Raw genomic sequence first — 13,663 nt, 5'->3', positions numbered from 1 at the left:
CTGTCAGAATTGTCCAAAAATGACCTATCAAATCTCTAATTCGGCCACGGTTGGTGCTGAGAAGTGCTCGCTCCTGCGGGATAAAATTAATGATTCTAATAGCGTCATTTAATAAGCCTGTAATGGTTAAGCCCAGACTTGTCCAGGAGAACGGACGCTCCGAGGATTGCTGGCCTAGGCTACACTTATATATGGATCTTTTTCTAAACAGGTATTTTAGTCCTCAGTTTTTAAACAGAATCCCTGGCCACATGACAAAGATTTTTTTTTTTTTAATCCCTATCCACACGTAAACGCAGACACGCATTGATCATAGACTGTAGTGTTGCGCTCTCTCTCTCTCGCTCTCTCTCTCTCTCTCTCTCTCTCTCTCTCTCTCTCTCTCTCTCTCTCTCTCTCTCTCCATTTATTATTATAATGACCATGTGCGAATGCGCGATGACATCATCGTACGGTACCTACATGAGAAATGTGACAAATACTATAGGCTAGCCTACGTTTTACCGTGTCTGGTACCAATACAAAAAAAAAAACTGGTCTGAACTTGTAGATCTGCTACTTTTGCATTAAAACGGCGATGACAAAGGAACACAGGCTTGCACCGCATTCCGCATACAACGCTGCCTGGTACGACCGATAGACCTCCGCCGCGGAGGCACAAGGGGGCTATTGCCTCCTCCCATGCCCACCAGGGGAAGCTCTGCTCCGGGTAGTGGCCCCTGGTCCATGCCCGGGCGTAGGCGGGAACCACTTTGCGCATGTCAAAAGTTATATTCTGAATGAATGCTTTGGTCATGTAAACAAGGAATACTTTTATTCAGGTCCCATGTAAACAGGTGAGTGGATCAGATTCCTCTATTCAGAATGAGTTCATTCGGAATGAATTCATTCTGAATGAATACATGAGTGTCCATGTAACTGTGGCCATAATAGACAGATAAGTTATCTTGTCGAGTACCATGTCCTACTCTGATCTTGCTTTCTCCAAAACCGTTAATCCTATCACTTTAGAATTTGGTTCTGAGTGAAAGGAGGAATGGGAGACATTTCAAGTTATAGTGTACATAGTATAGAATTTGTGGGAGTTCTGGCAATTTAAGAAAAATAAGGCAAACTATCTCTCCATATGATGACATATGGACATACAGTATATTGACATATGTGGTCATAGCAACAATGACCACATATCTTGAAATGTGTCCTCTTCTCACTCTAACAAACTGTCTCGGATTTTACATTTTTCGATCCGATTTTATATTTCTGCCCAGTGCTGCTTTCATAGTGAATAGTCCTTTACTGCAAGCCAATCTGGGTCGCAATTTCTCTCCATTAAGGGTCGAGATCATGCATGTGTAACATCATTAATGAGACAATGCCAGTGTAGCCTGCTCATGGCCAGGGACTTTTCTGTTGCATCCACACAACACGGTTGGAGCGAATAAAATGGGTGTGCATGGGTCAGAAATGTATTTCTGATATTTTGTGCAGTGAGTTTGGGTCAAAATTGTTTGCAGAATTATTTAAGACCCTGTTTTAAGATTTGTAAGCACAGCAAAACTGTGGTATTTATCGAGGCTGGGTGTTGTTGTTTATTATATTCCAATATTACATACTGAATCATCTGCCTGAGTGTCCCGATACTGATAGAGGGGCCCACAATATTTCTCTATTATCTATCTTAGTTCTGGGCAAGGAGTATAATAGTCACTGTCGGTGTCTTTTATCAAGCCAGTCAGTCAGACTGTTCCAACGTTGGCAAATGTTGGCTTATACAACAATTTGTGTAGTTTTGTTGATTTGCTCAACTCAGCAATTATCCTTAGTGTCATGTTATGCAAGTCTGACAATGCCCAATGCCTTGGGCAATGGGCATACTTTGGGCTTGGGTTTTGGCACTGGTTGATTTGGGGTGGGCTGTTAAGTGGTGTTTTTCTGCCTTGGAGCCCTTATGGTATCCAAATACTGTGAACAGAGAAAGCTTTTATTTTCAACATTATGGTCAGGCAAGTTGAATGCAAGTTGATTTTACTCCTAGAGAGCACAAATACGGTTCTGTCACATGGTTGGCATAGGATGTACTTAAAGTTACACTACAGGTCTTTTTACCCTTTGTGTCGCAAGTTACCTGTAAGGTAGTGCTGTTTATATTTGCCCATTTCTTGTATATGTAGCACATACAAGAATTATTTTTACCTTTATTAAACATGCCAATACTAGGTAATTCCACTGCACGCTTCCAATATTTGTCACGAACACGGGTGAGATAAATCAATCAAGATGAATACATAAATCACTCTTCGTATGTTTTAATGTTTGTAAGCATTGGAGAGCACATCTATACACCTTGAGTGTCTCTGTGTCACATTAGAAAGTTACATCTTTGGGGGTGCCATTATCTTTTCTTAATAAGAGTATCGGGTAGCACTTTACAATAATGACCCGTTATAAAGCATTTATAAACGTTTATAAGTAGTTTGTAGACTATTAACAAATCATTAACAACCTGTTTGTTGACATTCGTAAATGATTACTAAAACCTTTATAACTACAGTTACAAATCATTTGTAAAGTATTAGTAAGTAGTGAACTATTCATGAATAAGCCATTTATATACATCTGTAAAAGATTATTAAATCATTTGTAACGACCCATTCTAAAGCATTTATAAACGTTTATAAGCAGTTTGTAGACTATTAACAAATCATTAACAACCTGTTTATTGACATTTGTAAATGATTACTAAAACCTTTATAACTACGGTTACAAATCATCTATAAAAGTATTAGTAACTATTCATGAATAAGCCATGTATAATACATCTGTAAATGATTATTAAATCATTTGTAACTGATGTTACATAATATATACAAGCTATTGGTAGCTTGTTCATGTTTAACATATGCTTTGTTTAACATTCCTAAAGTATCTATAAATCCTTAGTACATGTTATTATGTGCCCTACAGTAAAGTGAAGACAGTTCATCATTTATGACGGTCTGTTAATGTGGACTTTCTCCTTACCTGTTGCAAACTACCTGGCTTTCATGAATGCAGACACCAAACAATTACTAGAATTATCATTCATGTTAAGCAAATGATGCGTAAGACATTCGTAAAGAGTATGTAAACCATTTGCAGACGTTATCATGAGCCTGAGCCTAGTTGCTTCTTTTGGGCTTGTTTTCATAGACCTGTCCGCTTGTTTCTTTTGCAAAATCTGGCAACACACTGATTACCTGCATTACACCTGCAGTAGCCTACTAGGGAGGAAGTGAACAGTGATGCAGTTGCAGACTGGACAGAAATATGTCTAATTCATGTTTTATGTGTTTTAACTGTCTTGTTGCAGGTGATGTAACATAAAATGGCTAATCTTACACACATGAAGTAGCATCATGACTAGGGGGTATTTTGATGGTGGCTGTTTGTATCCACAATGTTTGTTTTGATGTGTAGGCTAGTAATGTCCTCCATGCTTAGCAGTTTAGCTTAGCAGCTAAAGCTAACTTGCACTGGGAGGTGGTGACTACAGAGGCTCCAAGCTGCTACTCTGTGATTCTGTTGTGATTAATTTCTTTGTTTAAATGTCAGTGTGTGTGCTGTGGCCAAGAGTTGCTACATTTTATATCTTAATAAATTGTTGTATACTTGTATACTATATAACGTTACTTTTGCCACTATAATATAGAGACACTATAATATAGTGACACTAACACTATAATATTGACACACTAACACTATAATCTATAATATAGACACTATTAGTAAGTATATTAGTTAGTTATATATTAGTATTAGTAAGTATATTAGTTATGCGATAGTAGTTAGTTATATATTAGTATTAGTAAGTATATTAGTTAGTTATATATTAGTATTAGTAAGTATATTAGTTAGTTATATATTAGTATGTATATTAGTTAGTTATATATTAGTATTAGTAAGTATATTAGTTAGTTATATATTAGTAAGTATGTTAGTTAGTTATATATTAGTATTAGTAAGTATATAGAAAAACAAGTTAAAACCGTTTCGGTGAAATAAATTTTACCCAAACGAAAATTACCAATCGACTCTAAATTGCCTGAAACGTACTCCTAACAGTTTTTTGGGGGGACGATTTTGGCCTCCACACTTAATGATTTTTTCGGATTTAACTTTCGTTTCTGTAAAATAAATTTTACCGAAACGAAAATAACCAATCAACTCTAAATTGCCTGAAACGTACTCCTAACAGGTTTTTGGAGGGAGTATTTTGGCCTCCACACTTAGTGATTTTTTCGGATTTAACTTTCGTTTCGGTAGTGACAAACTTTCGTTTCGGTAGTGACACAATGGTGAAAAATAAATTTACTAAGTCCAGAGCTCGATGAATGTTACGGACCAAAAAAGTCACTACAAAGTACTACCAATCAACTCTAAATTGCCTGAAACGTACTCTTAACAGGTTTTTGGGGGGACGATTTTGGCCTCCACACTTAGTGATTTTTTCGGATTTAACTTTCGTTTCGGTAGTGACAAACTTTCGTTTCGGTAGTGACACAATGGTGAAAAAATAAATTTACTAAGTCCAGAGCTCGATGAATGTTAGGGACCAAAAAAGTCACTACAAAGTACTACCAATCAACTCTAAATTGCCTGAAACGTACTCCTAACAGGTTTTTGGGGGGACAATTTTGGCCTCCACACTTAGTGATTTTTTCGGATTTAACTTTCGTTTCGGTGGTGACCAACTTTCGTTTCGGTAGTTTGATTACAAAATGTAAGTTGTGTAAAAAATAATCTGACTATACTAAGTTGTTATTTGTTTGTTTAAGTCAGGCTATACTCTACTCAGAGTCATAAGTTTACAAAATGTACTAAAGTACAGTGAACGTCTGTGCGGTTTGTCTTCATCACTGAAAATAACGTACATGTAAACTGATATAAAACTGCTGTCATGTGCAGTTGGGGTGAAGAAACACAACCATTTCACTCCTAATAATACCTATTTGATTTGACATCCTGACTTGCTGCTGTAGCTGAGGCTTGAACCTGTTACCTGCGGCTCACTAGTCAGTGACTCTATCCATTCACCTACAGCTGTTTCCTTGGGATCTGTGGTTCTGAACCGTTTTGTTGTCAACCCCCCAAATTGACATGTATTTGGGCAGTGGACCCCAATGTGAAAAGATGTAGTGTCAGGGCCCCCCATGAAAAAGATTTATATTTATGCTGTAACACATTTTTTTAAAGTTATTTGTCTTGTTTGTTGTTCAAGTCAAAGCACCAGGAAGGCTGTACTTGTCAGCCATCTGTTAGCTCAATGGGTTGAGACGCAGTATTCATGATCCAGAGGCCATGAGTTCAAATCCCATTGATGTCATTCCTATGATTCTTTCCTTTGCAGACTGGCTTCCAGAAGATCAAGTGAAAACTACCAGGAAGGCTATATTTGTCATCCAACTGTTAGCTCAATGGGTTGAGACGCAGTATACATGATCCAGAGGCCATGAGTTCAAATCCCATTGATGTCTTTCCTATGATTCTTTCCTTTGCAGACTGGCTTCCAGAAGATCAACTGAAAACTACCAGGAAGGCTGTACTTGTCAGCCATCTGTTAGCTCAATGGGTTGAGACGCAGTATTCATGATCCAGAGGCCATGAGTTCAAATCCCATTGATGTCTTTCCTATGATTCTTTCCTTTGCAGACTGGCTTCCAGAAGATCAACTGAACACTACCAGGAAGGCTGTACTTGTCAGCCATCTGTTAGCTCAATGGGTTGAGACGCAGTATTCATGATCCAGAGGCCATGAGTTCAAATCCCATTGATGTCTTTCCTATGATTCTTTCCTTTGCAGACTGGCTTCCAGAAGATCAACTGAACACTACCAGGAAGGCTGTACTTGTCAGCCATCTGTTAGCTCAATGGGTTGAGACGCAGTATTCATGATCCAGAGGCCATGAGTTCAAATCCCATTGATGTCTTTCCTATGATTCTTTCCTTTGCAGACTGGCTTCCAGAAGATCAACTGAAAACTACCAGGAAGGCTGTACTTGTCAGCCATCTGTTTGCTCAATGGATTGAGACGCAGTATACATGATCCAGAGGCCATGAGTTCAAATCCCACTGGTGTCTTTACTGTGATGCTTTCCTTTGCAGACTAACTTTTAGAAAAACAAGTTAAAACCACCAGGAAACCTGTAACTCTCAGCCAACAGCTTAGCTCAACTGGTAGAGCGTCTGTCCAATAACATGACTTGACCTGACTTGAGTGGGTTCGATTCCCACTCGAGTCAAGTGTCCCCGGTATCTTGGGGCAACGGATAAATTGACTGATATCCTTAGTGATGCTTCACTTTTTAGACTAACTTCTAGAAAACAAGTTAAAACCACCAGGAAACCTGTAACTCTCAGCCAACAGCATAGCTCGACTGGTAGAGCGTCTGTCCAATAACATGACTTGACTTGAGTGGGTTCGATTCCCACTCGAGTCAAGTGTCCCATGTAACTTGGGGCAACGGATAAATTGACTGATATCCGTAGAATAACTTGTAGGAGTGTGCTGGTTCAAATCCAGTACAACCCAGGACCGATAAATTGACTGATATCCGATCTACGGATATCAGTCAAGTTATCCGTTGCCCCAAGTTACCGGGGACACTTGCCTCGAGTGGGAATCGAACCCACTCAAGTCAAGTCAAGTCAAGTCATGTTATTGGACAGACGCTCTACCAGTTGAGCTATGCTGTTGGCTGAGAGTTAAAGGTTTCCTGGTGGTTTTAACTTGTATTTCTAGAAGTTATTCTGCAAAGGGAAGCATCACGAAGAATATCAGTCAATTTATCCGTTGCCCCAAGTTACCGGGGACACTTGCCTCGAGTGGGAATCGAACCAAGTCAAGTCAAGTCAAGTCATGTTATTGGACAGACGCTCTACCAGTTGAGCTATGCTGTTGGCTGAGAGTTACAGGTTTCCTGGTGGTTTTAACTTGTTTTTCTAGAAGTTATTCTGCAAAGGGAAGCATCACGAAGAATATCAGTCAATTTATCCGTTGCCCCAAGTTACCGGGGACACATGACTCGGAGTGGGAATCGAACCCACTCAAGGAAAGAATCATAGGAAAGACATCAATGGGATTTGAACTCATGGCCTCTGGATCATGAATACTGCGTCTCAACCCATTGAGCTAACAGATGGCTGACAAGTACAGCCTTCCTGGTAGTTTTCAGTTGATCTTCTGGAAGCCAGTCTGCAAAGGAAAGAATCATAGGAAAGACATCAATGGGATTTGAACTCATGGCCTCTGGATCATGTATACTGCGTCTCAACCCATTGAGCTAACAGTTGGATAACAAATATAGCCTTCCTGGTAGTTTTCAGTTGATCTTCTGGAAGCCAGTCTGCAAAGGAAAGAATCATAGGAAAGACATCAATGGGATTTGAACTCATGGCCTCTGGATCATGAATACTGCGTCTCAACCCATTGAGCTAACAGATGGCTGACAAGTACAGCCTTCCTGGTAGTTTTCAGTTGATCTTCTGGAAGCCAGTCTGCAAAGGAAAGAATCATAGGAAAGACATCAATGGGATTTGAACTCATGGCCTCTGGATCATGAATACTGCGTCTCAACCCATTGAGCTAACAGATGGCTGACAAGTACAGCCTTCCTGGTAGTTTTCAGTTGATCTTCTGGAAGCCAGTCTGCAAAGGAAAGAATCATAGGAAAGACATCAATGGGATTTGAACTCATGGCCTCTGGATCATGTATACTGCGTCTCAACCCATTGAGCTAACAGTTGGATGATAAATATAGCCTTCCTGGTAGTTTTCAGTTGATCTTCTGGAAGCCAGTCTGCAAAGGAAAGAATCATAGGAAAGACATCAATGGGATTTGAACTCATGGCCTCTGGATCATGAATACTGCGTCTCAACCCATTGAGCTAACAGATGGCTGACAAGTACAGCCTTCCTGGTAGTTTTCAGTTGATCTTCTGGAAGCCAGTCTGCAAAGGAAAGAATCATAGGAATGACATCAATGGGATTTGAACTCATGGCCTCTGGATCATGAATACTGCGTCTCAACCCATTGAGCTAACAGATGGCTGACAAGTACAGCCTTCCTGGTAGTTTTCAGTTGATCTTCTGGAAGCCAGTCTGCAAAGGAAAGAATCATAGGAAAGACATCAATGGGATTTGAACTCATGGCCTCTGGATCATGTATACTGCGTCTCAACCCATTGAGCTAACAGTTGGATGGCAAATATAGCCTTCCTGGTAGTTTTCACTTGATCTTCTGGAAGCTAGTCTGCAAAGGAAAGAATCATAGGAATGACATCAATGGGATTTGAACTCATGGCCTCTGGATCATGAATACTGCGTCTCAACCCATTGAGCTAACAGATGGCTGACAAGTACAGCCTTCCTGGTGCTTTGACTTGAACAACAAACAAGACAAATAACTTTAAAAAAATGTGTTACAGCATAAATATAAATCTTTTTCATGGGGGGCCCTGACACTACATCTTTTCACATTGGGGTCCACTGCCCAAATACATGTCAATTTGGGGGGTTGACAACAAAACGTTTCAGAACCACAGATCCCAAGGAAACAGCTGTAGGTGAATGGATAGAGTCACTGACTAGTGAGCCGCAGGTAACAGGTTCAAGCCTCAGCTACAGCAACAAGTCAGGATGTCATATCAAATAGTTATTATTAGGAGTGAAATGGTTGTGTTTCTTCACCCCAACTGCACATGACAGCAGTTTTATATCAGTTTACATGTACGTTATTTTCAGTGATGAAGACAAACCGCACAGACGTTCACTGTACTTTAGTACATTTTGTAAACGTATGACTCTGAGTAGAGTATAGCCTGAATTAAACAAATAAATAACAACTTAGTATAGTCCGATTATTTTTTACACAACTTACATTTTGTAATCAAACTACCGAAACGAAAGTTGGTCACCAGTAGTACTTTGTAGTGACTTTTTTTGGTCCCTAACATTCATCGAGCTCTGGACTTAGTAAATTTATTTTTTCACCATTGTGTCACTACCGAAACGAAAGTTTGTCACTACCGAAACGAAAGTTTGTCACTACCGAAACCAAAGTTAAATCCGAAAAAAAAGTGTGGAGGCCAAAATACTCCCTCCAAAAACCTGTTAGGAGTACGTTTCAGGCAATTTAGAGTTGATTGGTTATTTTCGTTTTGGTAAAATGTATTTTACAGAAACGAAAGTTAAATCCGAAAAAATCACTACGTGTGGAGGCCAAAATCGTCCCCCCAAAAAACTGTTAGGAGTACGTTTCAGGCAATTTAGAGTCGATTGGTAACTTTCGTTTCGGTAAAATTTATTTCACCGAAACGGTTTTAACTTGTTTTTCTATATACTTACTAATACTAATATATAACTAACTAACATACTTACTAATATATAACTAACTAATATACTTACTAATACTAATATATAACTAACTAATATACTTACTTATACTAATATATAACTAACTAATATACTTACTAATACTAATATATAACTAACTACTATCGCATAACTAATATACTTACTAATACTAATATATAACTAACTAATATACTTACTAATAGTGTCTATATTATAGATTATAGTGTTAGTGTGTCAATATTATAGTGTTAGTGTCACTATATTATAGTGTCTCTATATTAGTGTTAGTGTCACTGTCTCTCTAGCACCGCCCCTTCCCCTCTAGCTCCACCCCTTCCTCTCTCGCCCCTTCCTCTCTGGCTCCGCCCTTTCCCCCTCTAGCTTCGCCTCTCTAGCTCCGCCCCTTCCTCTCTAGCTCCACCCCTTCCTCTCTGGCTCCTGGCAAAAAGTGGCAAAAGTAACGTTATATAGTATACAAGTATACAACAATTTATTAAGATATAAAATGTAGCAACTCTTGGCCACAGCACACACACTGACATTTAAACAAAGAAATTAATCACAACAGAATCACAGAGTAGCAGCTTGGAGCCTCTGCAGTCACCACCTCCCAGTGCAAGTTAGCTTTAGCTGCTAAGCTAAACTGCTAAGCATGGAGGACATTACTAGCCTACACATCAAAACAAACATTGTGGATACAAACAGCCACCATCAAAATACCCCCTAGTCATAATGCTACTTCATGTGTGTTAGATTAGCCATTTTATGTTACCTCGATCACCTGCAACAAGACAGTTAAAACACATAAAACATGAATTAGACATATTTCTGTCCAGTCTGCAACTGCATCACTGTTCACTTCCTCCCTAGTAGGCTACTGCAGGTGTAATGCAGGTAATCAGTGTGTTGCCAGATTTTGCAAAAGAAACAAGCGGACAGGTCTATGAAAACAAGCCCAAAAGAAGCAACTAGGCTCAGGCTCATGATAACGTCTGCAAATGGTTTACATACTCTTTACGAATGTCTTACGCATCATTTGCTTAACATGAATGATAATTCTAGTAATTGTTTGGTGTCTGCATTCATGAAAGCCAGGTAGTTTGCAACAGGTAAGGAGAAAGTCCACATTAACAGACAGTCATAAATGATGAACTGTCTTCACTTTACTGTAGGGCACATAATAACATGTACAAAGGATTTATAGATATTTTAGGAATGTTTTACAAAGCATGTTAAACATGAACAAACACATTAACAGACAGTTGTAAATGATGAACTGTCTTCACTTTACTATAGGGCACATAATAACATGTACTAAGGATTTATAGATACTTTAGGAATGTTTAACAAAGCATATGTTAAACATGAACAAGCTACCAATAGCTTGTATATATTATGTAACATCAGTTACAAATGATTTAATAATCATTTACAGATGTATTATACATGGCTTATTCATGAATAGTTACTAATACCTTTATAGATGATTCGTAACCGTAGTTATAAAGGTTTTAGTAATCATTTACGAATGTCAATAAACAGGTTGTTAATGATTTGTTAATAGTCTACAAACTGCTTATAAACGTTTATAAATCCTTTAGAATGGGTCGTTACAAATGATTTAATAATCTTTTACAGATGTATATAAATGGCTTATTCATGAATAGTTCACTACTTACTAATACTTTACAAATGATTTGTAACTGTAGTTATAAAGGTTTTAGTAATCATTTACGAATGTCAACAAACAGGTTGTTAATGATTTGTTAATAGTCTACAAACTACTTATAAACGTTTATAAATGCTTTATAACGGGTCATTATTGTAAAGTTCTACCGAGTATCGCTTGCGGCTGGAGACAGTGTTCAGCTAACAGCCGCAAGGCACGCAGTGCGTGTGAACAGCTTATCTGCAATATTATCGGCAGTTCAACATGTAGGCAGGAAGGTATAGGCCAAGATGATGAACGGCAATTACAAGAGTATGCAATATCAGCCCTAGTGTGTGTGTGTGTGTGTGTGTGTGTGTGTGTGTGTGTGTGTGTGTGTGTGTGTGTGTGTGTGTGTGTGTGTGTGTGTGTGTGTGTGTGTGTGCCTGCCCTCGTACTCTGAGGGATATGGCGCGAGTTTGCTTCCTTAGAACACTCTGCCTACTTCTTGTAATCCAACGGCTCAGTCATTAGCTGTGGGAGAACTAAATGCCTTAAAAATCTAAATAATAAATGGGTGATGCCCGTTGCCTTTACATAATGTGGCCTGTCCATTTGACTGTACCATTTTTTGCCCTTGGTTTGTACTCCTGAGTCCTGACCCAGCGCCTCATTGGTTAACCCTCCCATAACCCACCGATTATCTCTCTTCCTAACATGTTTAGCCGATGTGTGCGGGGAAATGGAAACCGTGTGAGGTGCAAGTCAGATGAATGGCCCTCCCCGCTCGTATTGAAGTGAATGGATTTGACCTTTAGCCTGCCAGTGTGCCTGCAGGTGAAAGCAGACATGTGCTTTCGATAAAGATCTCCCCCGGTGTCAGTCAATCTGCGGAGCATAGATCTGTCCAATCATAGCCCTGTGTGCCCCGAGGGAGGCTGGCTTTCGTCACAGTGTGGCCGAGTGTAGAAGGGACGTGACGACACACACACACACACACACACACACACACACACACACACACACACACACACACACACACACACACACACACACACACAGTATATATATACTTTTTTTTTTACTATGACTGTTATTAATGCCTCACAGACACTATTCTGCTTTGTAGGTGTTACTGAATGTCAGAATAGTTTTATTTAAGAGGATTAAGCTTCACTTTTAGAACTTAATCACTTATTAATGCCACGTAAATCTAAGCCGCACGCTGTCCCTGTGTGTCCCTCCAGCTGCTGTGGATTACCTGGCCAAGAACGTCAGCTTGTCCACCCAGCGCAGGATGAAGCTCGGGGACCATTCAGCCGTTCTGGGACTGCTTCAGGTGGAGACGGGGCAGGCTTATTAATCCTGTCCTCTTCGCTCGACGCGAACCCACACTGCAGCCTCATGACCTGTTCACCAGCACCACCCACGCCTCCTGCTCACAATATCCAACCCCACACACCCCCAAGCTCTTGGGAGAGTGACAGCGCATGCACGCATAGCTCTTTGTGTGTACAGACGCCCGTGCGTGTGTGTCTCAGGGATGGAGGGGCAGTGCAGACGACCGCAGCATTTCCTCAGTGGACTGTCATGGACTGATTCAGCCATTCCCTAAACAGAGAGAGATGCTTCATGGAACTGTGCCATGCATTTTCTGCTCTCCGTTCCGAGGCTGCTCCTCCTTCTCGCTCTCAAACTAAACATAAAAAAAGAAAACAAAAAAGAAACACTGTGCAACATGAGCATTGAAAGAGGTGTGAGGTCAAGCGAGCTTCTTTTTATTGTATTTCTTAATTTCTTTTTTTCCCCTTTTTTTTGGGACAGGCCTGTCCAATAGCACTTGGACATTAGCGCGTTGTCATGCAGGCAAACCTTTAGCCATATTAAGTCCACCCTTGTTTTGGACAAGTCACCTCTGTACTAAGTATTATGTTTCTATTATTGTCTTTTTTTTATTGTGGAATGGTATGGCTATTTGTATTTTTTATTCCTGTCATTTCCCATTTGTCCTCCGCATACGTATCACACAGAGGTGATTTGGGGGGAGGGGGAGCGGGGGGGGGGGGGGGGGTACAGAAAGAGAGGGGGAGATAAGTAGATAGAAACTGTCCAATCCTTTGGCCTCGATTTCAACCGATTCTATTGAAAGAAGGCATGATGGCTAGGCCAGTGATTCTGAACCTTTATTAATTTCAAGGACCCCCAGTTTGATGGGCCACAGACCCCCCTTTGATATGTTCTTTCACTTACCCAAATCTACACTGTAAATCCTCAGTTAACTTTAGGGACCCCAAAGGCCACGTTGAGAACCAGTGTTCTAGGTGAAGTGAGAGCGGGAATTCACAAGAAGAATAGCTGAGACGTAAGCTCCGAGCAGAGGAAGGCTTGTGTCTGGGTCGTATTGCTGAGATGTGACCTTCCCCTCTCTAATCCCCAGCATTCCTAAAAGGAAATTCAGCTACTCTGTGGGTTGTCGCGCTCCCCTGGAATCATCGGGGGGAACGATCGACCAATGGGGAAACCTTCAGATCCTCCCTTCTTCCCTCAAGGCTTTAGCTACAGTACGTATTGTCCGGGAGTGAGAGTAGCAACGTTTCAAGGACGTCATTGTATTAGGCAAATTA

General features: G+C 40.2%; 1 protein-coding gene across 4 annotated transcripts in view; it reads left to right on the top strand.

The window, feature by feature from the left end:
* The window catches only part of LOC311053481 (paired box protein Pax-7-like), an 80,094-nt gene extending 67,047 nt beyond the window's left edge, over positions 1–13,047 (top strand). For all 4 annotated transcript variants that reach the window (XM_084069057.1, XM_084069055.1, XM_084069056.1 and 1 more), the window contains exon 9: positions 12,287–13,047. In XM_084069057.1, the coding sequence (XP_083925183.1) occupies positions 12,287–12,402 (116 nt within the window). In that variant the 3' untranslated portion in view covers positions 12,403–13,047. The remainder of the gene's footprint in view (positions 1–12,286) is intronic.
* Positions 13,048–13,663: the final 616 nt, after the last annotated feature.

The sequence above is a fragment of the Gymnoscopelus microlampas genome, assembly GCF_963454915.1.
Source record: "Gymnoscopelus microlampas genome assembly, chromosome: 10".
Lineage (NCBI taxonomy): Eukaryota > Metazoa > Chordata > Actinopteri > Myctophiformes > Myctophidae > Gymnoscopelus > Gymnoscopelus microlampas.
This window is presented reverse-complemented; position numbering and strand designations above follow the sequence as displayed.